The 27793-nt window shown below is 38.9% G+C and overlaps 2 protein-coding genes and 2 non-coding genes across 4 annotated transcripts; all 4 read left to right on the top strand.

Moving 5' to 3' along the window:
* Positions 1 to 1775: 1775 nt before the first annotated feature.
* Positions 1776 to 5586, top strand: LOC149673356 (uncharacterized). Its single transcript, XM_089840063.1, has 2 exons — positions 1776 to 1835; positions 4717 to 5586. The coding sequence occupies exons 1-2, from the start codon at positions 1776 to 1778 to the stop codon at positions 5584 to 5586; spliced, it is 930 nt and encodes a 309-aa protein (XP_089696189.1).
* TRNAT-AGU (transfer RNA threonine (anticodon AGU)) lies at positions 2245 to 2317 on the top strand. Its single transcript has one exon. It is a non-coding gene; the product is annotated as a tRNA-Thr (tRNA).
* TRNAT-AGU (transfer RNA threonine (anticodon AGU)) lies at positions 2721 to 2793 on the top strand. The gene has a single exon. It is a non-coding gene; the product is annotated as a tRNA-Thr (tRNA).
* Positions 5587 to 5750: 164 nt separating the features above from the next.
* Positions 5751 to 6952, top strand: LOC149673355 (uncharacterized). Its single transcript, XM_089840062.1, has 2 exons — positions 5751 to 6273; positions 6852 to 6952. Exons 1-2 carry the CDS (start codon positions 5751 to 5753, stop codon positions 6950 to 6952), a joined length of 624 nt encoding a protein of 207 aa, XP_089696188.1.
* Positions 6953 to 27793: the final 20841 nt, after the last annotated feature.

Here is a 27793-nt window from a genome sequence, read left to right as displayed (position 1 = left end):
CCACAATCCGCACTGGCTTCCTTACTTTTCCAGAACCAAATAAATGAAATAAATATCTTTAAACAGAGAAGAGATTTCACGGACATTTGATATGAAAAGTTCCCCACTGTATGAGACATTAAACTTTATATCATTGATTAAAACGTATGTCAGACGCGAACGTGTGAGACGATCTCTGACACTGCTGTTAAAAATTCATTAAAGGGTTCAAAAGCCACTCCCCAACCCCTCGCATACCCTCCCCGCTAGCCAATCTGCCTTCTAGTTTTCAACGGCGGTCGGTTAAAACTCTTTAAGCAAATGAACCATTGAGCACAAACGTTTATAGAAGCAAACAATTCATGCCAAGTGGTACGTCAAGGCCGCACCCGAACGGTTCCTCCTACGTTTCTACTATTACCCCTCTCCCCGTCGTAACGTTTTGGACGCGCTTAAAACTCGCACGGTCGGGTAAAATTGAGCAATAAGGGGTGAACATTCGGGTTCACGTCCGACGAACGGTTTTCATCCGTGGCTTAAACTCTAATGTCATTCAAAAATAAAATAACTCATCCATAAACAGATACAGCATAAATTTCTTAGGCCCCTATGTTAAGGAATGAATTCTGCTAGATGTCGCTAGCCATTTGTATAACATTACCATACATTTTTTATCACAGGTAAATTGCCTTCAAAACAGACACGTATGTAGTAAGTTCCTTCGACCTTAATTAACTGGTGGAGAAATGATATTTTTATTTTTAATTTGATAATAAGGGCAGATAACTGAACTTTAAAAGATAATTTAATAATTGGCAAGTGACTTTAAAAGATAATTTAATAATTGGCAAGTGATGAATTTTGAAGAAAAAAAAGAAATCCCCATAATCCTCCCTTACGAAAATGTCTTGATCAAAATTTGGAGCTCCGATCAAGACTTGCTTCAGAAACAAGAATTCCGAGAAAAATTTCGTTAATCAAGTGAAATAGTATAAAATAGAGATAAAATATTATTTTATCAAGTGAAATGGTATCAAATAGGCATAAAAAATTATTTTATCAAGTGAAATAGTATCAAATAGGGATAAAATATAATTTTTTCAAGTGAAATAGTATCAAATTGAGATAAAATATTATTTGATCAAGTGGCAAAGTGTCAAATTGGGATTGGAAATTTTTGATCAAATGAAATAATATTAAATAGGGAAAAAATATTTGATCAAGGGAAATAGTATCAAATTGGGTTAAAATATTATTTGAATGAATGAATGGGTATTGTGCATAAAAAAAGCCTACTGGCAGGTTGTGCGCGTGCAAGTATTTCATTATTTATTTTTTAATTTCTTGTGTGCCATGAAAAGATCTTTTAATTCTTTGGTTATTATCTTTAAAATTAAAGGCAAATGTTACCAAAAGTGGTCCCCAATTTCGAACTGTGTGAGGTAAATGAAGAAGCTGGTGGACATTGAAAGTGTGAAAACCGTTTCTATCGAGATCAGAAACCCAAGATACAAACGTCCTTAAAAGCAATTCTGCCAGATTAATGTCCTCACTCGTAATTTCGCTCTGAACTGGTAAATAAATCGCTCGACATAAAAGTGCAAGATGTTTCAGGAATTTGTTTGGCAATGAGCCTTTCAACATAGGAAGGCCGTAAAATAGCAGAAAAGTTCGATATTCTGAGGCTTTCCAGTGTTTAAGAGTTGAGAGAGAGCGTGGAGTTCTGTTTATAAATTTAGGAAGTTTTACTGACAACAACTTCGTGTCAATTTCCTCTCTCTTATTGCCGAGATAGAATGCGTCTCTGTGATGTTTTGAATCCAAAAATGCAGAGAGAAATTGTCGAGTTACACCAAGTAGGATCGAGTGCGTGTAATCCGGTACAAATGCCTTGGAAAGATCTATGCTTGGTATCAACGTTAACCTCGTTAGGTTCGAGTACCGTTCCGTCTTCGTGAAGAATTCTAGCTTTGACTTTAAGCTTTGTCTCGGCAAGATCCATATACTCTTCTTCGTTCGATTTAACGTAAAAGCGTTAACGTTGGTTAAAGCGCCTGTCTAGTAAACAGGAGATCATGAGTTCGACTCTCGTCGGAGCCTAGCTGTTATTATACTTGAACTAGTTTTCGTAGCTATTAAATTTTGAAAAACTAAAAATAATAATTTCTTGAGATATGCATATATGCGAACAATAGGGTAAAACTACAAACGAGTTAATTAGGAAAATTACTGAAATATTCAGCATTCATATCGCTTCACAGCAAGGGCTCCGTGGCTTAGTGGTTAAAGCGCCTGTCTAGTAAACAGGAGATCATGAGTTCGATTCTCGTCGGAGCCTCGCTGTTATGATACTTGAACTAGTTTCCGTATTTATTAAATTTTGAAAAACTAAAAATAATAATTTCTTGAGGTATGCATGTATGCGAACAATATGGTAAAACTACAAACGAGTTAATTAGGAAAATTACTGAAATACTCAGCATTCATATCGCTTCAAAGCAAGGGCTCCGTTGCTTAGTGGTTAAGGCGCCTGTCAAGTAAACAGGAGATCATGAGTTCGATTCTCGTCGGATCGTAGCTGTTATGACACTTGAACTAGTTTTCGTAGCTATTAAATTTTGAAAAACTAAAAATAATAATTTCTTGAGATATGCATATATGCGAACCGTAGTGTAAAACTACGAACGAGTTAATTAGGAAAATTACTGAAATATTCAGCATTCATATCGCTTCACAGCAAGGGCTCCGTGGCTTAGTGGTTAAAGCGCCTGTCTAGTAAACAGAAGATCATGAGTTCGATTCTCGTCGGAGCCTCGCGGTTATGATACTTGAAGTAGTTTCCGTATTTATTAAATTTTGAAAAACTAAAAATAATAATTTCTTGAGGTATGCATATATGCGAACAATAGGGTAAAACTACAAACGAGTTAATTAGGAAAATTACTGAAATATTCAGCATTCATATCGCTTCAATGCAAGGGCCTCGTGGCTTAGAGATTAAAGCGCCTGTTTAGTAAACAGGAGAATATGAGTTCGATTCTCGTCGGAGCCTCGCGGTTATGATACTTGAAGTAGTTTCCGTAGCTATTAAATTTTGAAAAACTAAAAATAATAATTTCTTGAAGTATGCATGTATGCGAACAATAGGGTAAAACTACAAACGAGCTAATTAAGAAAATTACTGAAATATTCAGCATTCATATCGCTTCAATGCAAGGGCCTCGTGGCTTAGAGGTTAAAGCGCCTGTTTAGTAAACAGGAGATTATGAGTTCGATTCTCGTCGCAGCCTCACTGTTATGATACTTGAACTAGTTTCCGTTGCTATTAAACTTTGAAAACCTAAAAATAATAATTTCTTGAGGTATGCATGTATGCGAACCATAGTGTAAAACTACGAACGAGTTAATTAGGAAAATTACTGAAATATTCAGCATTCATATCGCTTCAAAGGAAGGGCTCCGTGGCTTAGTGGTTAAAGCGCCTGTCTAGTAAACAGGAGATAATGAGTTCGATTCTCGTCGGAGCGTAGCTGTTATGATACTTGAACTAGTTTTCGTAGCTATTAAATTTTGAAAAACTAAAAATAATAATTTCTTGAGATATGCATATATGCGAACCGTAGTGTAAAACTACGAACGAGTTAATTAGGAAAATTACTGAAATATTCAGCATTCATATCGCTTCAATGCAAGGGCCTCGTGGCTTAGAGATTAAAGCGCCTGTTTAGTAAACAGGAGAATATGAGTTCGATTCTCGTCGGAGCCTCGCGGTTATGATACTTGAAGTAGTTTCCGTAGCTATTAAATTTTGAAAAACTAAAAATAATAATTTCTTGAGATATGCATATATGCGAACAATAGGGTAAAACTACAAACGAGTTAATTAGGAAAATTACTGAAATATTCAGCATTCATATTAGTGTTCGTACGGGGTAAAAATTTAATCGGGGTCGGGGTCGGGGCAGGTTATCCCCGAAAAAAACAAGTCGGGGTCGGGGTCGGGGTCGGGGTAAGACATCGCAAGCTGAATATTTTTGTAAAAATGATGAAAAAAATCGTTAAATTTCTGGGTGTTTGGAAAGAAGCTTTATTAATATGTAAATTCGAACTGTAAAAAAGCCCAATAAATTCCGACTTTCCGAGCTACGCAGCTACGATTCCCACGAAAGACCACTGCCATTACAAAAGACGCGGGAGGGCCGCCGATCTACAAGAGGGAGGATGGTGAACTTTGGAATTTTGGTGACTGTTTTTACTGTATTTTGTTTGTTGTTAGTTACCCCTTGCCCTTTTTTTTCATAAAGGAGAAGCGGAGCACTTATTTGAGACGAATGAGATGATTGTTTTTGGCGCAGGACAAAAAATAATTTGATAAAAATAACCTAACCAAAATCTAACCCCGAAAAAAACCCCGACTACATTTTACATGTTAGGTACCGGGGTCGGGGTCGGTGGAAAAAGTCGGGGATCCCCGGTTTTCAGGGTCGGGGTCGGGGTCCCCGTACGAACACTAATTCATATCGCTTCAATGCAAGGGCCTCGTGGCTTAGAGGTTAAAGTGCCTGTTTAGTAAACAGGAGATTATGAGTTCGATTCTCGTCGGAGCCTCGCGGTTATGATACTTGAAGTAGTTTCCGTAGCTATTAAATTTTAAAAACTAAAAATAATAATTTCTTGAGGTATGCATGTATCGGATTGTTGGCTCCGTTCACTATTAGAGCGTAATTTGTCATCCAGAAAGTATGGGAAGAAAGACTAGAATGGGATAAAGAACTTCCTGAACCGTTGGCAACTGAATTTGAAACTTGGGTATTCGAATTGCCAGCTTTAAGCAAAATTAGTGTAAACAGATATTATTTTTGGGAAAATGAGGGTGACATAGTAAAATTAGAGCTCCACTGCTTTTGTGACGCTAGCCTTAAGGCGTACGCTGCGACGGTGTACGTTAGGTATGAGACAAGCGCGGGAAAAATCGGGACATCCCTTGTAGCTGCAAAGGCTAGAGTGGCTCCGCTCAAGGACCTTAAACGAAACAAAGAAGGTAAAGAGGACCTAAGCCTCCCAAGACAAGAATTGACAGGGTGTCTCATCGGGGCGCGCCTCACTAATTATGTTAAGAACACATTTGGTTCCAAATTGGAAAGAGTTATTTGGTGGACAGATTCCACAGTAGCCAAAGTCTGGGTTCAAGGAAATCCTTTAAACTGGAAGCCATACGTAGCGAATCGCGTAAAAGAAATTCAACAATTGTCTGATTCAAACTTATGGTTTCATTGCCCGGGGATTCAAAATCCGGCAGATCTGCCAACTCGTGGTACACGGGCTGGAAAATTAATAAATTCAGATTTGTGGTGGAAAGGACCCACGTGGTTGATGGAACCAGAAGTTAACTGGCCAAAGCACGATCTAGTGGAAATAGATTCGGATTTAGTAGGAAAAGAAAGACGTAAAATCACGTTAACGGTGCAAGTTGCAGATAAAAGGGGTCTCCAAAATATTATGGATCTTAACACCCACGAATCCCTAGATAAACTTCTGAGAATCACGGCTTACGTAATCAGATTCGTAAAAATAAAAACAAACCAAAATTCCGAAAATTTAGCTTGACCTATTACAGCTGAAGAAATGAAATTAGCGGAAATTAAATGGGTAAATTCTATTCAAAGCCAAATTTATACGCCTGAGCTTAGGAATTTAAAATTAGGACAGCATGTTGAAATGAGCTCGAAATATGCCTCTCTCAGGCCTATTCTTAATGAACACGGGAAAATATGTTTGGGGGTCGATTACAAGAATCAGATATGCCCTATACAGAAAAACACCCCATTCTAATGGACAAAGGGGAAAGATTTGGAAAACTCCTCATGTTAAGAAGTCTTAGACAGGTTAAGCATGCAGGTGTAAATGATACCATCACCCAGCTTCGAGAGAAATACTGGATCCCAGCTGGCAGACAGTCGGCTAAAACCATAGTTAAAAATTGCTTAATTTGCAGAAGGGTTAGCGTAAAACCAGGTGACACTCCAATAGCGCCTTTACCCCATGACAGGTTAGACCAGTGCGCACCATTTACTATTATTGGGATTGATTTTGCCGGCCCTATGTTAGTTAAGGATGGAAAAACGACAAAGAAGGTTTATATCTGTTTGATAACATGTGCCGTGTCCCGAGCGATACACCTGGAATTGGTGCCATCTTTGCCCACGGTGGATTTTTTATTAGCATTCAAAAGAATGATAGCGAGAAGGGGGGTGCCTAGTGTCGTTTACAGCGACAATGCCAAAACATTTACAAGTTGGGAAAACCAAAATATTACCTCTCCGAGTCAAGAGGACTACTTAGACAAACTTATTAACCTAGATATAGAATTATTTCTCTTTTTTGAAGTAAAAATTTACGAATTATTAAAGCAGTATTCCAAGAATAGCGAATATACAGTAAAGCAGACGAAATTTTATATCCAATAAGGATAAATCTTGGACACATGGAAATCAGTCAATGGGGAAAAGAACAGGAAATGAAGTGTATAAATTTTGGAGAGATATAACCTTTATGTGTTCGTAAAGGCCCAATTGTCTACGCCTCAACTGTTAACCTTATATTCTCATAGCTACATTTACAACTGGTTTTCAGTATAAAGACTACTGTCTCGTTTCACCTCAACGATATTCTTATTTTGTCAACATGAGTGTTAACGTTAATATACCAAAAATTACTTGTGGTTAGACGCACCAAAGAGGGTAGAAAGAGAGGGAGTTGAAGCTAGCGGCTTTGGCAAAGCATTTTTGGTGTTCTCGCTTTTCTTCTTTATTTATTTGTTATATTTCCCTCCTAATATCCGGTTCACTGTATTTCAACCAATAAAAGGGCAGAGAAAGGTGCGCGCGCACACCGTAAGCTCGAAGCGAGAACACTCCAGCCAAGCCTTTTACCCCCCCTCTTTCGACGCATTGAAAGCCAATGCGCACCATAACAAGAATGAAACTTTCAAAGCTATAACCCGATAACGATTAGCCCTTTCACTGATCAAATTGCTCCCATGATGCTTTCTTCTATTATAAAATCTAAATCTGATTATTTAAACGTGTATTTAACTTAGTGTTCGTACGGGGTAAAAATTTAATCGGGGTCGGGGTCGGGGCAGGTTATCCCCGAAAAAAACAAGTCGGGGTCGGGGTCGGGGTCGGGGTAAGACATCGCAAGCTGAATATTTTTGTAAAAATGATGAAAAAAATCGTTAAATTTCTGGGTATTTGGAAAGAAGCTTTATTAATATACAAATTCGAACTGTAAAAAAGCCCAATAAATTCCGACTTTCCGAGCTACGCAGCTACGATTCCCACGAAAGACCACTGCCATTACAAAAGACGCGGGAGGGCCGCCGATCTACAAGAGGGAGGATGGTGAACTTTGGAATTTTGGTGACTGTTTTTACTGTATTTTGTTTGTTGTTAGTTACCCCTTGCCCTTTTTTTTCATAAAGGAGAAGCGGAGCACTTATTTGAGACGAAGGAGATGATTGTTTTTGGCGCAGGACAAAAAATAATTTGATAAAAATAACCTAACCAAAATCTAACCCCGAAAAAAACCCCGACTACATTTTACATGTTAGGTACCGGGGTCGGGGTCGGGGGAAAAAGTCGGGGATCCCCGGTTTTCAGGGTCGGGGTCGGGGTCCCCGTACGAACACTAATTTAACTTTCGGCTCACTCTGAACCGTTAATGTCCCTTCATTACAGACACGATAATCAAAACCCAAAGTTTACTCCACCTCAGGTCTCAATTATTTACTCATTGGTTCACTAAGCCTATTGCGGATCAAACTTGATTTACCCGACACAATCCATGCCTTAATTTTCTTCATGAAATAACAAAACCAAGGATTTTTCTACATACAGATGTAGTATAGCTTAAGTAATATATAAACAGCCATTTCAATTAATAATATTAAAAAACATCCTTGAAATATCAAAATGAAACCGAGCTTTAAAGCTACAAAAGTACTAAATGCATCGTAACTACCGTTGCTTTTGCTGGTAATGCCATTCCAGAGGCCGTTGCGTCTCCCAAGGAAAGGTAACGTCCACCACAATTAGTTCGTTTTCGCGAAGGAAGATTAAGTCCGGTTTCCGAACGTTACCGTCAGTGCAGACCAGGCGGGGTTCTCTATGGACCGTAAAGCCCCTCTTGCGGCCATGATCACAAAGGTAAGAAACGAGTTTGTCGTGACGGGCGATTCGAGCCGTGTGGGAACGAGGGCATTGCTGCGAAATGTGCGAAAGAGTCTCTATACGACCACAGCCATTGCGGCATAGACGCTCACCGCGATTTGATGGAGCGGTAAGAGGTTTAACTTCGTCTAGATCAGTTTTTGAAACATAAACCCCTTCGAAACTATTTCAGGACGATGAACCCACGCGTGGGATACTCGTTGGTGACCGGAATTCAGCCCAGCCCCGTAGACGGTAGCCTCTAATGAGACTCGCCAATAATCAGAAACATCCGATTTTTGTGGCTCCATTGGTGACATTAGTGTAGTGAGGCGTTGCAAAGTTTTGGCGTAAGATGGGAGGTGGCAGTACGCTTTAACCGCTGGGGCAACGCTTCTCTGTAGATTGAAAAGGCGGTTAAAGGAATGTAGCGGTATCGAGTATCTTGCTGACATGAGGCCGAGGCCACCATCTTTAGCCGAAGCAAAAAAGAAAGCCACGGGTGAGTAGTGCGGGAGGGCCAAGGTACGCCTCACGAAAGACTTCGTCAAACGATCAAACGCCGTCAGTGACCCGACAGTGAAGTGGCTCATGGTCAACAGATGTATAAATCGTGGCAGTAGGTAAAACTGCAACATGTGTAGCTTTTGGCTGGGTTTCAGGCCAGAGCGTCCTTGGGCATCCAGACCCCTTTGGTATTGCGAAAAGTCGGCAAATCCAACGCCATGTGGGGTGATGACAAGGCCCAGATAAGTCAGTAAATGGTCGAAGGTCACCGTAGGGATCATCGCGTTCTCTATGGAATAAATGGGGTCCATGACCAATATAAGCTTCTTCCGTTTGCCATCCTTGCGCCATATTAGAGATCGGGACTTGGACGCATTGAGATGTAGCGATCGACTGGCAAAAAATGAGGTCATGATTTTCAGTAACTCCCGCATACCATTCTCTGAGCTTGCTATAAGCGTTGTGCCATCCGCAACACCCAGAGCATGGACTAGACTTCGCCCTATAGACGCACCAATACAGTCGGGAAGCATGTCGTCCATGACGGCATTGAAGAGAATTGGAGACATGGGGTCGCCCTGCTTGACATCCCGGGTGACAGGGATGTCGGCCACCCTTAAAGGACCGCAAGAAATCGTCGTTGAGCACGCCTCGTAGCTACTGAGGATGTATGTTATCATGCGCGTTTCGAGGCGCAGGCGTTGAAGAGCCCGTCTTAGGGAGTTATGGGATACCCCATCGTATGCTTTCGCCACATCTAGGGAGACAAGAGACAGACCCCTGATTCCTTCAGTCCTTCACGACATGGTCCAGAATAGCCGTATTCGCACGAAGACCGTCGACAGGTAGAAAACCTTGTTGCGCTGGATTTAGAGGTAGAGCGTCCATGAGACGTTTCGAGAGGATTAGATGGAATAGCCTCTGTACCACGCTGGAGACGGTTATTAGGCGCCAATTGGTTGCTAAAGATAGATTGCCTTTCTTCGGAATAAGGGCTGTTCGCGAAACCCTAAAGACGGTCGGAGTTACTCCCAAAAACAGCGCAACGTTAAAGAGTAAACATAACAACTCTGGGTCAAAACGACGTAGGTCCGATAGTAGACGGCCGTCGGGACCTGGGGCGCTGTCTTTACGGCCACGGGAACAGGACGCTAGCTCAGCGATCGTAATAGGGTAGAAGGTAGGAATCTTTATAAATTTCTTGGTAAATGGCGACGAGTCAGGCGGTGAGGGCGATGAGAATAAGCCCCCAAATACATCGCGAATATCCGACTCAGTTGGTGTAGCGGACAGTTCTGGTTGGGCGTCAAAGATTTCAGACGCTAAACGCTTTTTATCGCGACGAAAGAGAGTCTGATGAAGTTTATACTTCGCACGTTTAGCGAAGCGACGCTTCTGACGTTTGCCAGCACGTTCCCTCGGTGAAGGGCGGTTCGTAGCCCTCTTGTTCTTGCGCGGAATGCCTGTTATGATTTGGTCCATAATGTCAATGGCAGATCCATCCATCTTCGACGCCAGACCAACTAGAGATTGAATTTTCTGTTCATTTGGAAATTTTTCCACGACCATTCTAAAATAATCCCCGAAGGCCAAATCAGGTTCCGGAACCGCCGGGATGAAGGTTGGCGCCAAGGGATTCCGGTCGTGTGATGCAGGTATTTGCGAGAAGATGGAGGAATCACGTCAGACACGGCTGTAGTTTCGAGAGACCGCGCCGGTGAAGGGGAGCGCGAATTTGAAGTTGTCGTAAACCTCCGACCGGGGACGTTGATCTGTGTGAGTCGTTGACTGGCATGTGCGTCGAATAGAGAATTTACTAGGTCTTTATAAACAAGTTGTTTGCGTTTGCTTTTTATAGCTGCGTGGGTAAAATTAGGGAACCGTGCATGTAGTACTGTATTAATGCAACGGGAACCGAAAAGTTCGACTTCGGCTCTAGCCAACAATAATGTTTGCTCCTCACTCCAACGGTTCGAGGGTCGGACCACATTGTCGCGAAAGTAGATGGTAGGATGGGCACGACGAATGTGCACTTGTAAACCAGCGAATGTTTTGCAGGTCTTCGTTGTCGGGCAATGAGGGCAGACAGCGATTGTGGTGGGCGCAGGAGGTTGTGGCAAGCTAGGCCCTGGTAAGCTCTGGCACCGCGATGAATGGGCGGCGACTGCGTGGATGGACCGGAACACACGCGAGCAAAATTGGCAAAGGTATGTAACATCGGCGGAACCGTGTATGTTTAGATGAGAACGTCAAGTCAGATGATCGCGAAACTGATTTGAGCATTTAGGGCAATTAACGGAGTCGCTAACTGGATATGTAAATTATACCCGCCATTCACAGAGCGACAACAGTCATCAAAATGAATTAATCAAGATTGTTAAAATTTACGGGTTTTGGTAGTCACAAAGGACCCCGTATGGCCATTGCCCTTAAAAAAAAATAACAAGAAGCTAACGGGTTGGCACTACTGGAAATTAATTCCTAGCTTCCGGAAAAGTAAAATGTTAACCCATCCCTAAAAATTTACGCATCATAAAAAACCATTTGTACAACATTCGCTGAACCGACATTGGACCAAACGGTCAAACCAAGAAGCAAACAAAGCTAACCCTAATGGTCACTCTAAAAATCTCGAACAACAGCCAAAAATTCGAAAAAAGGTAAGCAATATATTTTTTTATGGGTTTTCAAAAAATGACGTCACACCAACAGAAAGACGCCTTTCTCCGGAGATGTGGGTTTGGAAGTGGGGCCGAAAATTGCCTAAAAGTCGCTAGGACCAATAGTTTTCGAGTTATGGGCTTTTCAATATTCGACCAATAAGATTTTAGGAAAATTAAATTTAAATTACGTAATGTAGTAAAAGTATTACGTAATGGTCAATAAAAATAAATCCGAACAAGCACGAGAAACAGCGTGAGGAAATAAAAACACGTTTTCAAAAACACTAAGCCTAAAATTCAAACCTTAAAAATAATTAAATTGTCCAAAAGTTCGAAGATGTCCATCACTAAAATTAAAATTGCAAACGAACTGTAGATGGTAGAGCCATGCGGAAGATCTCGTTGGATAGACGACAATGCGGGGAATTTGACCTCCGAAAGACGTATCACGCGGACATTTGTAACTTTGCGAAGAAGAGATGTTTGAAGGGGAACTAGCCGAAAGTGGTGTTCTGGCGAGCAATTTGACAAAAACGTCCACGAAAAGAGGACCCGAGAGGACCACTTGACCGACGAGACCGAAAACACTCAAACACACTTCGCGAAACCTAAACGTACACGAATAACAAAAAAACCCGGTCGCGATCGCGATAAAACTCAAATTTATTTGAAAAACTACGGAGCGCGAAAAAGCGTGACTTATGACTCCCGTAGTTAAGAGAGTCATAGTTACTCCCGCCGTTTACCCGCGCTTGGTTGAATTTCTTCACTTTGACATTCAGAGCACTGGGCAGAAATCACATTGCGTCAACACCGATCAACGGCCATCGCAATGCTTTGTTTTAATTAGACTGTCGGATTCCCCTAGTCCGTGCCATTTCTGAGTTGGCTGTGAGTTGCCAACCGAAACGGTCGCGCCAGGCACGAGACCCAGTACGCTGCGCAGCTGAAATGTTTATTATGGTTTCCCTTTACGCTCCCCCTTGCAGGATGTAATACCTATTCTGACAGAATTGCGCTTTTACCGATTAGCATTGACCCACCCCAACGCCATAGTTTGTGGGGACTTTAACGCGAAACACACTATCTGGGGTTCGCCGCGAACTGATGATAGGGGCGACTCAGTCATTGATTCCTGTAGCACCTTGGGTATACACGTCTGCAATAATAATGAGTCCATAGCTTCGTTCTCGATCTCCAATGGGGAAAGCTGGATAGATATCACGTTAATTTCTGACTCGCTTCTGGATGTTCTCCAAGACTGGGAAGTCCTGGATGAAGCATCCTGCAGCAACCATAGATATATAAGATTTCATTTAAGCTTCATAAGAAAAAATAATTCTATCCCCTTTAATTACGCTACGAAATATGCCGATTGGCCCCTCTTCGTGGAGACAATCAGGGAACGTTTTGAGGGTTTTAATGTACTTAGCGCCAATAAAGTAGATTTAGAAGTCGCCATAGATATATTTATGCGTAAGCTTCCCTTGGCGTGCTCAGACACCTTTAGGTTTAAAAATTGAATATCGGGCCGTACCATGGTGGAGCCAGGAAATAGCAATTGCAAGAAAAAGAGTCAGAGCTCTTCGCCGACTTAACTGACGTAAATGTAGTGGCTTTGACCACATCTGTGGCTAATTTGGCCCTTAATGCCAATAAATCAGCCCTGGGTGAAGTGGGTGTGACTGAACAGGGTCACAAAGCTGGTGCAGTGGTGGTAGAAGCCGGTGCTGGAGTGGGTGAAGCGGGCGCAGGCATATATGGTGCCGGTCCAGCTTTAGATAATAGCAAAAAAAAATGTTTAACTTAAATTTGTTTTTTTATGAATTGTAAATATGATATACTTCATTACACTTCTGAGTTCCTAACGGTTTTTCTAGTTGAAATGCTGTACTATCAACAGAAAAACTACAAGTGCAAATTTTATTTTAATTTTCATGATGTTTTTTACCTTATATTTTTGTCTTAATCGCAAACCTATGTTTAATAGACCCTTGAATGATTATACCTGTTGATAAGTAAATAGTACATTCCATGTATTTACCATAACTTGCCTGATAACTTCAGTACATCAAGGCTTAGGGAATAAATATTTCAAGTTTTTAAAAACGTCAAACAAAATAATTTTTTTTCTTTTGTTTATTAATTGTTGAATTAATATGGAACTCGTTGTGAACACTAATTATTCCGATTTCATAGTTTGAATTGATAATTTGTTTTTACGACCGTTTTCGTCCTAAACCTTGGAGGATTGAATTTGATAATTTATTATTACGATTGTTTTGGTCCCAAACCTTGGAGGAGAGACCATTTATACTGGAGGGGTAAAATTGCTGTCCCCATGCTCGGGTATTCAGGTTGAACGCCATAAAGTACTGCCAGCTTTTGGTGTTTTTTTCGCTCTATCTATAGTCACTTATACAGGTTTCAAAACAACAGTATTTTTTCGGTTAAATTTTAGGATCATTACGCCAAGAAAACTATGTTAACGCTAACGGAGAATTTTCTCCACCAAACTGATGGAAGTATTTTGTTGAAATAAAAGAAAAATACTAGCAGCATTCTAGGAAATTTTTTACTATTTTTGATTTACTCACAATAGTCTATTTGGTTAGAAACCATTGTTCATTGGTTGGCTCGCGTTAAGTGGCATCGTATCAAACAGAACTTCATCCATCAAGTGTTACATTCATACAATCACAATTAATAAAACTTTTTAAAAGCGTGTCAATTAAAGCACTTTGAGCCAAAATTATAATAAATGAGGACTATTAGTTAACAAAATAGTGTGCAGTCATTACTTATTTCATTGGAAAATCGCCGTTAAAGGCAGTGCTGTTTCTTGTGTTTAATAGTTTACAATGTAAACAAAGATGTTGTTCTGTAGTCAGCGTGGTCTTTCAAAAAGCATTACCTAATTAAATATTTCAATTATTTGGGTAGAAATGCCATTTTTTAATTAATACAATGGAGATATGGAAATAGCGGTAAGGGATAAAAGCAGATGTGTACTAAAGAACACGACAACATGGTTTTTTCTACCCTGATTTGAGCAAATTAGATAACGGTATCCTGAGTTAACTAGCGCTACTGTTACCTATGTTGACGAAATAAACAAAGCATAAAAATCATAGCATAATTACGACTTCGAAGTTAGGAACAGAGGATATCCTAGCACGGTGCTACGGAAATTGTTTTGACCAAGGCTTAGTGAAATGAAATAGATTAATTTACAATAATCTACAAATTTAATGATAATTTTTACCTTAAGCGTTTTATATTTAAATAATATTAAGTTTTAGCAACCAAAAATACTAAAATTAGACCAAATTACTTTCCTAAAGCTTCACAAAGTTCGTAAACGATATTTAAGGCGACGATTTAGACTCTAGTATTTTGATGGCGTCGCCGACTTAAGCTATCGCCGTTTCAACGTCACGGCGGCTGCGCGGCATTATTGAAGCCGTCTTATCCCGCTCTCTATAGGCCATTTCATCCAAAAAGCATTATGAAGAAACTCTCAAATTATTATGAGGCAACTAAACGTTAAAATACGCCAATTTTGGTCGCGCTGATATTTTCTAGTAAATTAGTGTATCCATGATATAAAATCGCAAATCGAGTTATGTTCTAAATGTTATCAAAATTAATAATTAAACTTAATTATTTTCCATGAAAATCGCTTAGCGCAATGAGAAATGTTCTACCTTTCATTTAAGACCGTTCCCAAAACTAACAAACGTACAGTTTTTCTATCATCGGAGTAACCGGACGGTTATTTTCAAAAAATTTCCATGTTATTTCTATGGGAAAAATTCCTGTTTTTCATAAAAAGGTGTGAAAAATTTTATGGAAATGAAAACCACCCTTAGCAACTTTATTCTTTATAAAAAAACTAATGGATGGATCTTTTTGAAATTTTAACCACACATTAAGGGCCCAAATTGTAGTTCTGGGGTATATTTTCAAAACAGTAAACGTTATACAAACAAAGTTACATCCAATCAAAAAACCACCCTTATACATTAAGGGCAGTATGAAGTCTTTATCTAAGAGAGCTACCGCTCTCTCAGAATGATAAGAAATCCGCAATTGCATGAACCTTTGGTTGAAGCCCTGCAATTGGGAGGCTAGACGTTTCTCGTAACCCTAGCCGATCGCCACGCACTTCTTGATCCTAACGTTGGGAGTAGAAGCAAAACGTTTGCTCCGATTCGCCAACTGCGGACGCGGTGACCGACACACAGACAGACAGACACCACCCCACAAACACACACGTCCAGTATAATACCTCTCCGTGACGTCATCGTCACTTAAAGCGGTAAAAATATAGTGGGAACTAGCTGTTACCCGCGGCGGCGCTCGCGAGTAATAAAAACATCCATCAAAATGATATAAAGAATGGGTAGGACTAATATTTTTGTAGCACCCTAGGAGCGGAGACACTCGACGTTGCCCGTCAGCCCGTTGAGACATTTTTCATTACTTTTCATGCGGGCATTATTCCATAAAGAAGGGTTTTAAGTTTTTGACCGCCATTTAAAAAGATGGCAACAAATCGAACCCAAAAGACCATTCAGCCCATCTATTGGTAAAAGGAAACCAGTGTACTAAATATTTTTGAAATCGGTTGAAACGCGCGGACTTTGTTGCATAGAGAAGATTTTTTACATTTCTGGGCGCCATTTTTTAAGATGGCAGCGGATTAGAAAAATCTTTCTTAATACGCGCCTACTACTTATGAGTAACGTTCCTGCAAATTTTCAGCCTTCTAGAGCAAGCGGTTTGGGCTGCGCGTTGATTATCAGTCAGTCTGTCAGTCAGTCAAGACTTTGATTTATATAGATATAGACAATATATTTTAGGTTTAAAACCCTCTTTGCATTTATTTCGCTTGAAACCGTTTCGAAATACTCAAAAATTAGATTTGCCTTGCCTTCCGGGCTGGATTGTGAACTTCCGGTTAGTTGTAGGACAACATATCTTTTGGATGAATTATGTGTTTGAAAGTAATCTACAATTGAGGCCTAATAACTTGTTAATCGGGTTAGTAGAACCAGAGTTATTAAACTTTTTCTCGATTTTGGAAATGTATTTTCAATATTGAAACCATAAAATGCTTTAAATTCCCATTTTTAAATTTCAGAGTCAGATTGTGAACTTCCGGTTAGTTGTAGGACAAAATATCTTAAGAGGTGAATTATGTTTTTGAAGGTGATCTACAATTGAAGCCTAATTACGTGTTAATCGGTTAAGTAGAACCGGAGTTATTAAACGTTTTCTCGATTTGGCGGAAATTCCTCCAATGGGAGAGTGTGGGAGACCACACCACGTTAAAGACCGCCCAAAAATCTATAAGATCTGAAATTTTCAGCTTTGTTTCAATTTGTTGCGGATTCTCTCTATTTTTGGGCTAAAATGACTGTACTAATAGTGAAGAAACGGCAAAACGAAATTGTTGACTTGACTCTAACGCGAAAATGGTCTAAATAGCTCAAGTATTTCACGAATTAATTTCTTCCGCAACAAAGTACGACGGTAAGTATTAATTTAATTAAATAACAACAATAGTGATTTTTGAACTGTATTTCCAATTTCTGTTCCATCTCTCCTTTATAGAAGTAAATTTTGGGATATTCGGTAGCGGCTGTAAGGGGTCCGAGAGCAATCTCTTTGAGTTTGGAAGCGACACTCAACAATCTTTCTGCAGCCATCGTCCTACAAGCAGTAAACTCTAATCAGCAACCCGATCTTCGACGCTTTGCACAGAAGAACGTAAATTTTAACAGTTTTTACCTCTCCGAGTGACGTATGTCACGGAGAGGTTCTAATTTCGACGTGTCTGTCTGTGTGTGTGTCTCTGTGTCTGTCTGTCAGTCTGTTGTTACACCCACGTGACCGCGTTCGCAGTTTGCAAATCGGAGCAAAGGAATTCTCAATTTCCGAACCACATTTACAGTTTCCGGAAATTTTGCAAATTGTATTCCACTTACAGGCTATTACTCCATTGCCTGTCTAACACCACCAACCTCTGGTTTTTGTCCATCCTACATGGACACCAGTCTGTACACACTGGCTTCTAATCACCACCATCTTCTGGTCATTGTCCATCCCACATGGACACCAGTCTGTACACCTGGCTTCTAACACCACCATCTTCTGGTCTTTGTTTTTGTCCATCCCACATGAACAACAGTCTGTACACCTGGCTTCTACTCCATCATCCTTAAGGTTAAGACATACGCGGCGATCGGCCAGGGTTACGAGAAACGTCCGGTCTCCCTAAGGCGGGGCTTCCACCAAAGGTTCACGAAATTGCGCTGTTCTTATCCATAGCTGCGATTCGAAACCCTTATATACTACCTATTTGAGTAAGGCGAAAAAACAGTCGTATCCTGTCAAACGTCAATGTCAAGTCTCTCAAGAATGTTTAATTGCTCTTTTTTAAAGAATAAGGTGAATAACTAACGAAGAAAATATATTATAATAATTATATTTATTTTAGTATTTAAAGTAATCTTGTCTCTCAAAACAAAATTAATACAGAAAGGGTAAAACAGCAGTCTATGTGTTTGTCTGTGTGTGTCCGTCCGTTGTTACACTAGTGCACCGCGTTATCAGTTCGCCTTGTGTTGATGTGGAAAGAAATCCTACAAAACCTTAATATTTGGTTTTCTCATAATGTAAAATTAATATATGGAAATATTTTTCGTAATTTCGATGCCTTTAGTAGTTTTGTAGCTTTAAAGCTCTGTCTCATTTTGATATCCCAAGAACATTTTTTTATATTATTATTTGAAATGGATGTTGATATATTACTTAAGCTATACTACATCTGTTTATAGAATAATCTTTCGTTATTGATAACTACAAGAACGCTACTATGTGGGTCAAATGAACTTTTGTTTGTCAATAGGCCTAGTGAACCAAAAAGTAAACGGTTAGTTTTCGTTTCTGTAATGCAGAGACATTAACGGTTCAGAGTGAGCCGAAAGTTAAATACACTTTTAAATAATCAGGCTTAGATTTTATAATTGAATAAAGCATTAGGTGAAAATCTAGGCCGCGTTCAGCAGAGCTCCGCGCTGTTAGCAGTGTCATACAGAAGGGGGTTTTGTTTTTGAATTTTGACGTCACGGTGCTCAGCGCTGAGCCAGCGCGGTCACCAAAGAAAATAGTCGGGTTTTTTGATAACGTGACGTAAAACGCGTAGTTCTCAGCTTAGCGGTAAAAACATGGAGGTATTATTACAAATAGCTCTTGCTGATTGTGATGGGACTATACCTATTTAATTGGCGTGAAACCAGTTGATCACGCGAGAATTTTAAGAGACATGTTAGTCTTTCTAATTTTAATTATAAAAGTTGATCTTATCTATCTCTATTAATATGTTATCATACAATTTTCGTTAAGCCTTGGTACCTTGCACGCTTTATTAAAACATCGATGACCGGAGAAAAGCGTTTAGCAAAGCTATTACGACAGAGCTCACCGGTAAACATTTTCCAAAATCCGCTGTCTTTTTGGTGAGCTCTGCTGAAGGCAGCCCAGATCAGTGAAAGGTCTGATCGTAATCGGATTATAGCTTCGTGTTTTCATGCGTTATATGGTGCGCATTTACTTTTAGTGCGTGTAGCCACAAATAAGCTTTGGTGTTATGTAACGTTAACAGTCATGTTGACAAACTAAGAAAATCGTTGAGGTGAAACGAGAGGATAGTGTTAAGTGTTTACACGGCAACCCTGTTGTGAATCTGGCTTTGAACATAGAGGGTATACAGTTGAGGAGTAGAAAATTGGGCCTTTACAAACACGTAAAGGTAATATCCCTCCAAAGTTTTATCTCTTCATTTCCCGTTTTTCCCCCATTGGATGATTTTAATGTGTACAAGTATATCCTTATTGGATGTAAAATGTCGTCTGATTTACAGTATATTCGCTATGTTTTGTATACGTCTTTAATGTTTCATAAAATTAACTTCAGTATTTGTTCATAAAAAAAAAGAAACATTTCCGTATCTGGGTAAATAAGTTTGTACGTAGGCCTCCTCTTGACTCGGAGAGGTAATATTTTGGGTTTCCCAACTTGTATTGATAATAAAGTGTGAAGTTTCTATTATATTAAATGTTTGTTTTATTAAACCGAAAATCAGACCCACAAGGAGATTCAACTGACACCATGGAATTAAGAAAGTTAACTATTGAACTGTTTCCACCCGCAAAGGACAAAGAATTTCCAGGTTTTGAAATGATAAACGCGGCGCTTCGTAAAAAAAAAAAACATTTGCGGTGTACTAAAGCATCATGAGAAATCCATAAGAGATGGTTGGCATTACGCTCAACAAACTGTGCGTATGTCTGAAAAAATCCATTTGTAAGAACAATGATTTTTAATTTGTGAGAAAAGAAATAAATAATCTTTCTTTAAAGCTGTAGAAAACGAAACATGGAGAATAAGCCCACCATTTCCGAAATAACAAAAAAGTTAACGGAAGAAAATATGTCTGCAAAACTTCTCTCTCGAGCAGTTTAAGAAATTTAAAAGGCAATTGTAAATATAAAAATTTTTAACACTTAAGAAATTCTTGGCCGTGACATTATAGTTATATAAAGCAAACGTATATTTAGGACGCAAAAGCAAAGATATATTCGAAAAACGAAAATTTGGACGAATTAATTGAGAAGCAAAATTGACCAGGGCTAACGTAAGGGGCTTCCAAAGCAATAGGAAAGGGGGTTTTCGCCACAAAGACATTCTCGAAAGGTTCAAATTTAAGAAATAATTAGATAATGAGAAAATTATATAATGCATATCTTCTTTCAGGTGACGTAATATGTAATTACCCTAGCAAGCTACTCACCCTCGAAGAGGCAGAAGAAATATATGCAAAAGAAGAAAATATTTTCCTGTTTTTCTTTTCTCATAAGAGGAAAAATTTTGCAATAAATGGAAAGGATTCGTATGAAACTTCATTCATATGGTCCGATAATAAATCATAAGTCGAGCTATAAAGTGAGAAATAATGGTACGAGAAATGTTATTAATTTCTGAGGACACGTATGATAGGTTAAATTCTAATAGTAGTTTAAAAGTCGACACTTCAATGGAGTAGGATAAGGCAGATAAGTTGAAATCTATCATTATAGATACTAAATTAAATGATACCAAAAGTACTATAATAAACCTCCCTTCGGGAGGAAAGTATACAAGAGCTAACATTTCGCGACACATCCTAGAATCGTGAATGTCCTCGCGGACTTACACACTCTGAATGTATACGTAACTAGGTCGAAAAATAGCGCCGCGTAACCGCCTTACCCCGCGTAGGAATTCAATCCCTGAGTTTTCGTCGTCTGCTATCTTTTCTGTTAGGTAGGTTAAGAACTTCAACTTGTCATTGATTATGAGGTTTCAGTAGTCAAGTATATTAATCAATCTATAATAGATTGATTGGGAATGATGGAAGAACTATTTGATAAAGCAAAAAATAAATGTATTTTGGAAATCTCTAAACCGGAATTTCTGTGTAAAATTCCAAATACGAGGATAAAGGATCTTCATTTGTCTTTCATTCGTAAGTCTAGTCAAGATGATGATGTTTCTCAGTCTCATTCTCAAGAAATATTATATTATAAAGATTCATAAAATTAACAATGAGGACATAACTGATTATATGGTTTTAAGATGCGTGTACACTTTGAATCTGTTTTGAATATTTTTAAATGCCAATTCATTTATGAAAATACTAGTTATTTTTTAAAGTACTCTTGTGGATTTGACAAAAATTTTAAATGCCAATAATGAACCTTTCCAAAAAGGCTGAAGGAGGTTTCAAAGTGCTTAGTGTAAACGCGATTTAATTTCCGAGGTTTTCTGATGGCTCTACGGGAAGAATTTAAGAGAAAAAATTAGTAAAACAATTACTTCTGGAATAATTTTTTCATCCGCATATTCAACTACAGCGTTCGGGTTTAAATTATCAGCGTTCGGGTTTAAATTATCAATAACTTTTTTGGTCCACAAAGTTATTGGTTTAAAATAGTTTTTTGGATTCGCAATTTTATATACATTCGGCAAGTTTCCCTTTGCACTTATTGTTTTCAATAATTTAATTTTTAAATTTGCCAAATCAGCTGCACGGTCACTAGAGAATAATTTTCTTATAACACAAAGTGAACGTAATTTCCAGTTTAAGTGGCGCAGCCAGGTTTTTTTGTCACATTGGCCAAGGCAGATTTGCCATCCCCTTTAAAAAAGGTTTCTATCTAATCTATTTTGAGTAATAATAAAATTACAGGCCTAGATTTAAATTGTCTAGCGGATGTGGCATCATAACTTAATAACATTGAAATTAAAGGAATTTTGTATAATTTACAGGGGCCAATAGTCTCTGGCTGTTTTTGCTTGAAAATCGTGGCAAAATATTTGAGAACCTTCAAATTTTCAGGGGGTGGGGGGCCGACAAATTATTCAATTTTGAAATGTAAAAAGCGATTTCCTCGAGGACCAATCTAGTCCCACTCCTCCATTTTCAAACCTAAATACCGCTGCCTCTTATATACCCCCGTAAGTTAAGAAACACCTGGCGGCACCGCTGGTGGAAAATAACAATAATTTTTTTACTTTTTCAGAAATTCTTCCGACAAGTAAAGGACGTCCAGGTCTAAATTGTTAATAATTTTAAATAGAGATACTCATTTTCACAAAAGTATATAAGTTTCAAAAGGTTTAAGTTACGTGTGCAGTCGGAGACTTGGTTCTCCAACAGGGAAATTGTAGCCTCATCCCGCAGAGGCGTTACTAAAATGACCTCCTCTTTTTTTTAAAAAAATCGCACCAATGGCACCAAGTACATTTTTATATCCGTAAGTATGTTTTCATTTTTATAATGGTCAAACTAGAAATAATTGAGAAGATGAATTCAGTCTGATTTTTAAAAGGGGTGTCCGAAAATAAATTGAATGTTTCTAATCTTATTTGTATCGAAGTCAAAAACCAAAACTCGCAGATAACTATCTCATGCATTAATTTTGAGCGCTTGTTAAAGCGAGGATAAAATTATATCTCAACGCCTATTTAAGAGTAAAACATTGATAAAATGAAACTTTCAAGATATATTCGATTACTTCATTGTGCCTTTTAAAGTGTAAAAATGCGAAGGAATATATCTAGTACTAACCGCATTCGTTTCCGTGTTTCCAATAAAATAAATGCCTTTTTTTCAGGATTTTCTTTCTCTAAATATCTTAACAAATATTTTATTTTCGAATCTGACTTGCATCCGCCAATGAAGGTCACTTGGTGGCTGAAACCTATTAAAAAATATAACATAATCATCACTGTGGGAATGTTCATGGAAAACTGGAAATGTACTCCTAAATTTTTTATACTTTTGTAACATGGCTGCCAGAACTCTTGGAGTTTCCAATCCTTGGTTCTGGCAGGGCATATCTAGCCTCCATGTCACAAGCCACACCTCTTTCACAGATGTGATCTAGGATAAATTTAGTATTGTCAATCAGTTCTGTTTATGATTTCTCCGAAGACGGATCGACTTTTGTATACCAGTTCGGTTACGGGTTTATCCCTATTTCAGTTAATTGAAATAAAATTGTTATTGAATTTGGATTAAAACTGTAAGTTGTCCTAATTTATTTTATGGCCCTCGGGAAGATATTCCCTTGAATTAAGTTTATTCTACTGTGGGTTACATAAAAGGCGCCCGAACAGGGACTCGGTCACTCGAAAGACTCGATACATGCAACCGGACATCATTGTAAATAAGATCTAATTCTTGATGATTGCTCGAATAAAAAGCCTTTTATTATTATTATTATTATGTAGGCCTTAAGCCTCGGTTTTGTCCCTAAAATGTTGTTGTTACCGGCGAGATTTCAACGCCCCCCCACGCGGGATATTAAGCCTCGGCTCTCTCGGTGATTAATTACGCTGTTTTTACCCTATTAATTATCATTCACTTAATCCAAATTGACTGTAATTAATTAAAATTAGTATTGTTGTATTAATTAAGAACCTCTATAATAATGGCCCTTGGTCAGAACTCTATGGATAACCAAAAATGGAGAGCGACCCAAAAGGAAGAAGACGACGGCGATCAACCGTCTTTCAATAATGAAGAAGATTCGGAAGAGGAGGAGTTTGATTCCTTACTACCGGCAGAACGGGAGGAAGATCTTGCAGCTTCCTTCAACAACATGCTTTACATGGAGGGCTTAACAAGAAAGAAAAAGGAAGAGAAGACTTTTGTTTCATACTTAAACCCTTTAGCCTCGGGAGAAACACCCTATCAACTCTTTCCGATGAGAGTCATTCCTCCTCCTGCGGGGTCTTCTACCCCTTTAACTATCCCTTCCTCTGATGGGAATAATCCATCGGGTTCCGATACAGAAGTACCTAGTGTTAGGCCAAAAGTTCGCTTTTTCAGTACTTTACAGTCTAAGACTAGATCACAACGTAATCCTAATAGGGAGGAGAATACTTCACCTCCTAGGCCTACCGGGAATGATCCTCAACAACCTTCTGCAACGGGAACTACAGGGAATATCCCTCAAATTCCTCCTAGTAATTTCCAATTTGGTCCAAATACATCCGCTGAGGATGTAGGAAATCATTTACTCCCCCTATTTCAAGCCATGGTGAATAGTTTCACGGTAATAGCAAATGCCCTACCTCAATTAGTACAAGCGAATGCAAATTCAGTAAAGGCTATTTTTCCAGCTCCTTCAGCTGTTAGAACCCCTGTTATCCCTCCTGAAAGGTTAGCATTTTCGGGTTCACCAAATGAAAGTGCCGCATAGTTTCTCATTTCTTATGAGGAATTCTCAAAGTTCCATTAAACTTACAGATAAAGAGAGTTTATCTGCTTTGCCTCTCTTGCTTAGAGGGCATGCCCTTTACTGGTTTAGAAATCTAACCCTGAGATATGATTCGGTACGTCAAATAACCCGAACCATCCTAAGCTAACATGGAAAAGTTTTAAGAAACATTTTAAAGCTCAATTTAGGGACTCTGAAGCAGATTCGAAACTTAGGTTAGAAATTTCCCAGAGGAGGCAGAAAGATAAAGAATCTGTTGAAGAATTTATTGGGGAAGTAACAAAATTAAATCTGGGAAAGAATCTCTCGTTAACGGAAAAAGAATTAGTTAATATTATAAAAAGTAACCTTAAAAAAAATATTATAAAAAGTAACCTTTAAAAAAGAGTTGGAAGGTCCTCTCCTTTTTATGCCATTTACAACTTTTGAGCAGTTAAGAACAGCTTTGAAAACAGCAGAATGAAACCTGCACAAAGATAAGCTTATTGAGAATAAAAAATCTCCTCCTAAGCAGTCAAATAGGGCTAGGGATTCCCGAAATACTGGGGCCTTTGCTCCGCAGCCTTATGCCATGAATTGGATCCCTCAACCTATGTATTATAATCAGAATGCCCTACCTTGGGAATATCCTAATCAAAATATGGGAAACCAAAATAGGTCAATGATACCAACTGTACAAGGAAATAACTCTCGACCTAATTCAAGGTCTAGGTATAGAGCCCAATCCCCAGCTAGACAATTCAACCCGTCTACTTGTTACATATGTCAGAAGACTGGACATTACGCTACCAACTGCCCGTTATATTTGAACACGCGACAGTACACGCAAAATTAGAAAGCGGGACAGATGCTTCTTTTATTAGCTTAGATCAATGGCAAAAAATTTGCAAATTTAGAAATTCTTCAGAGCTACCTGAAGATGAACATTTAGACTGTGTAGTTTGGGGCGACGGCCGTTATACGTTTACAAAAGGTTCCCATGAACTTGACTTCTCTCTTATAGATAATGGGAATGAAAAATATTTCAAATTTCAATTCTACATTGTTCCTTCCCTCACTAGTGTCTTTATATTGGGACAAGATTTCCTTGAGGAATATAGGGTCAAATTAGATTTTGAGTCTTCACATTTTTTAGTGGGTGATTTGAATATCCCTTTTTCAATTCCATCGGAAAAGGATCCAGTAAACCAGGAGATATTAGATAACATCAGGGAAGTGGTTTCCGCAGCTCCTATTTCTAATGACCAACGTCTACAACTAGAATCCCTTTTGTTAAAATTCCCTGAATTGTTTTCGGATAAAGTGGGAAGAACAGGACTAGTCTTCCATGAGATTCATACGGGAAATAGTCCGCCCATAAAGCCTCAACCTTATCGAGTAAATGATCAGAAGAAAAAAATAATCGAACAACATGTTAGGGAAATGTTACATGACGGGATCATTAGACCCTCAGTATCTCCTTGGGCTTCGCCCGTTGTTTTAGTTGATCAAACAAAACGGGGTAAACCCTATCGGTTTTGTATTGATTATAGAAAATTAAATAGTGTTACAATAAAAGACCCGTATCCCTTACCTAATATAGAGCTCTGATATGCTAGCTAGAGTGGGAAGACCGAAGTTCATTACATCCCTTGACCTTAAATCAGGGTATTGGCAAGTGGAAATGCACCCTAAGAGTAGACCTAAAACTGCTTTCGTGACTCATATGGGAAAGTACGAGTTTAACGTACTCCCTTTTGGGCTTTGTAACGCCCCTAGCTCTTTCCAACGTTTAATCGACGAGATTTTTAGAGACGCCGATTACTTTCAGTTAATTGACTATTTAGACGATTTAATCTCTCTTAGTGAGGATTGGGATCAGCACTTAACGTGTTTGGAATACGTCCTAAATAGATTAAAAGAAGCGGGTCTCACCCTTTAGTTAAAGAAATGTCGGTTTGCTCAAAAAGAAGCAGTTATTTTCGGTCACATAGTTAATGAACTAGGAGTGCATATTGACCCTTCTAAAATTGAGGCCATTAAGAAATTCCCTACTCCCAAAAATATTAAGGAAGTGCAAAGATTTTTAGGGATGGCAGGTTGGCATAACCGGTTTATTGATCACTACTCTCAAATAGTAGCTCCAATTAATAAACTTAAAAGAAAAGGTCAGAAATTTAATTGGGGTACTGAACAGCAGATTGCATTCGATAAAATAAAGGAAGAAATATGCTTCCTTTAGAAGGGATTCCCCGTGCATCCTAACTACAGATGCTAGTGATGCAGGGTTAGGTGCCCTTCTATCCCAAATTCAGGATGATATAGAAGTCCCTATAGCTTATGCTAGTACTGGACTTAAGGATGCTGAAACTAGGTACTCCACTAGCGAGAAAGAAAGTTTAGCTATTTGTTGGGCAGTTAAAAAATTTAGACCCTTTTTAGAAGGTCGTAAGTTCACAGTTCTCACTGACCATCAAGCTGTGCAATGGCTATTCAATATTAGGGAACCAAATTCTCGTCTAGTAAAATGGGCCATGTACCTTCAAACGTTTGACTTTAACATTAAACACAAGAAAGGAGTAGAGAATGTGGTAACTGACGCGTTATCAAGAGCACCGATAAACGTCTTAAGCATAAGTTTTAACTCTTCCCCTTCCACATCTACTAGTCTACAGGATCCAACTAGTAGTAATACAAGTTCAAATTCTACCAGTAATAGTTCCTCAACCTCCTCTAGCGACTCTGTTGAAGGTCAGATACGTCCCCCAGGTCCTAGAACGTTATATTCAGTGTTTACATTGGAAGATGTGAGAAAATCCCAAAGGGAAGACCCTTTTGCTTCCCCTATACTAAATTCCTTACAAGAATCAAACCCAGTTAAGCATAAATTGTTTGAACTGAAAAATAATCTTCTTTATAGAAGACCTTATAGAAATCAACCTGAGAAAATATATTTACCTCCTCGGTTAAGGTTAGAAGCTATGCGATTATTGCATGATCACCCTTTATCTGCTCATAGGGGCAAAGATAAAACCCTGAGCAAAGTAATATTTAGATATTGGTGGCCTACTATAGTAAAAGATGTTCAGGATTACGTTAGAGGTTGTACATTATGCCAACAGTTTAAGGTTAGGAATAGAAAGAAGCCAGGGTTAATGCAACAATCCGAATTGACAAGTCCTTGGGACCAAATTAGCGTCGACATAATGGGGCCTTTCCCTCGAAGTAGACATCATTACAAGTATTTAATAGTCTTCGTCGATTATATGACAAAGTTCGTGGAGATGATTCCACTTAAGACTATTACAGCTAAAACTTGTGTTCAAGCCTTTAAGTCTATTATTACTAGGTGGGGAGCTCCTAAAGCTATTCTTAGTGATAGAGGGGTACAATTTACTTCGAAACTTTGGCTGCAAACTTGCAGATCTTTAAGAATAAATCCCAAGTTTACTACCCCCTACACACTTAAGGGAAATCCCACCGAACGAGTTAATCGTGTAATAGGCGAACTTATATCATTTTATGTAGGGAATCACCACGAAAGATGGGATGAAACCCTAGACATTCTTCAATTTGCTATCAATTCTGCACCCCACGAAACCACGGGCAGATCCCCTTT

This window comes from Phalangium opilio, unplaced genomic scaffold (genome assembly GCF_054372755.1).
Source record: "Phalangium opilio isolate 3A_F unplaced genomic scaffold, DU_Popi_V2 ptg000052l_1, whole genome shotgun sequence".
NCBI lineage: Eukaryota > Metazoa > Arthropoda > Arachnida > Opiliones > Phalangiidae > Phalangium > Phalangium opilio.
This window is presented reverse-complemented; position numbering and strand designations above follow the sequence as displayed.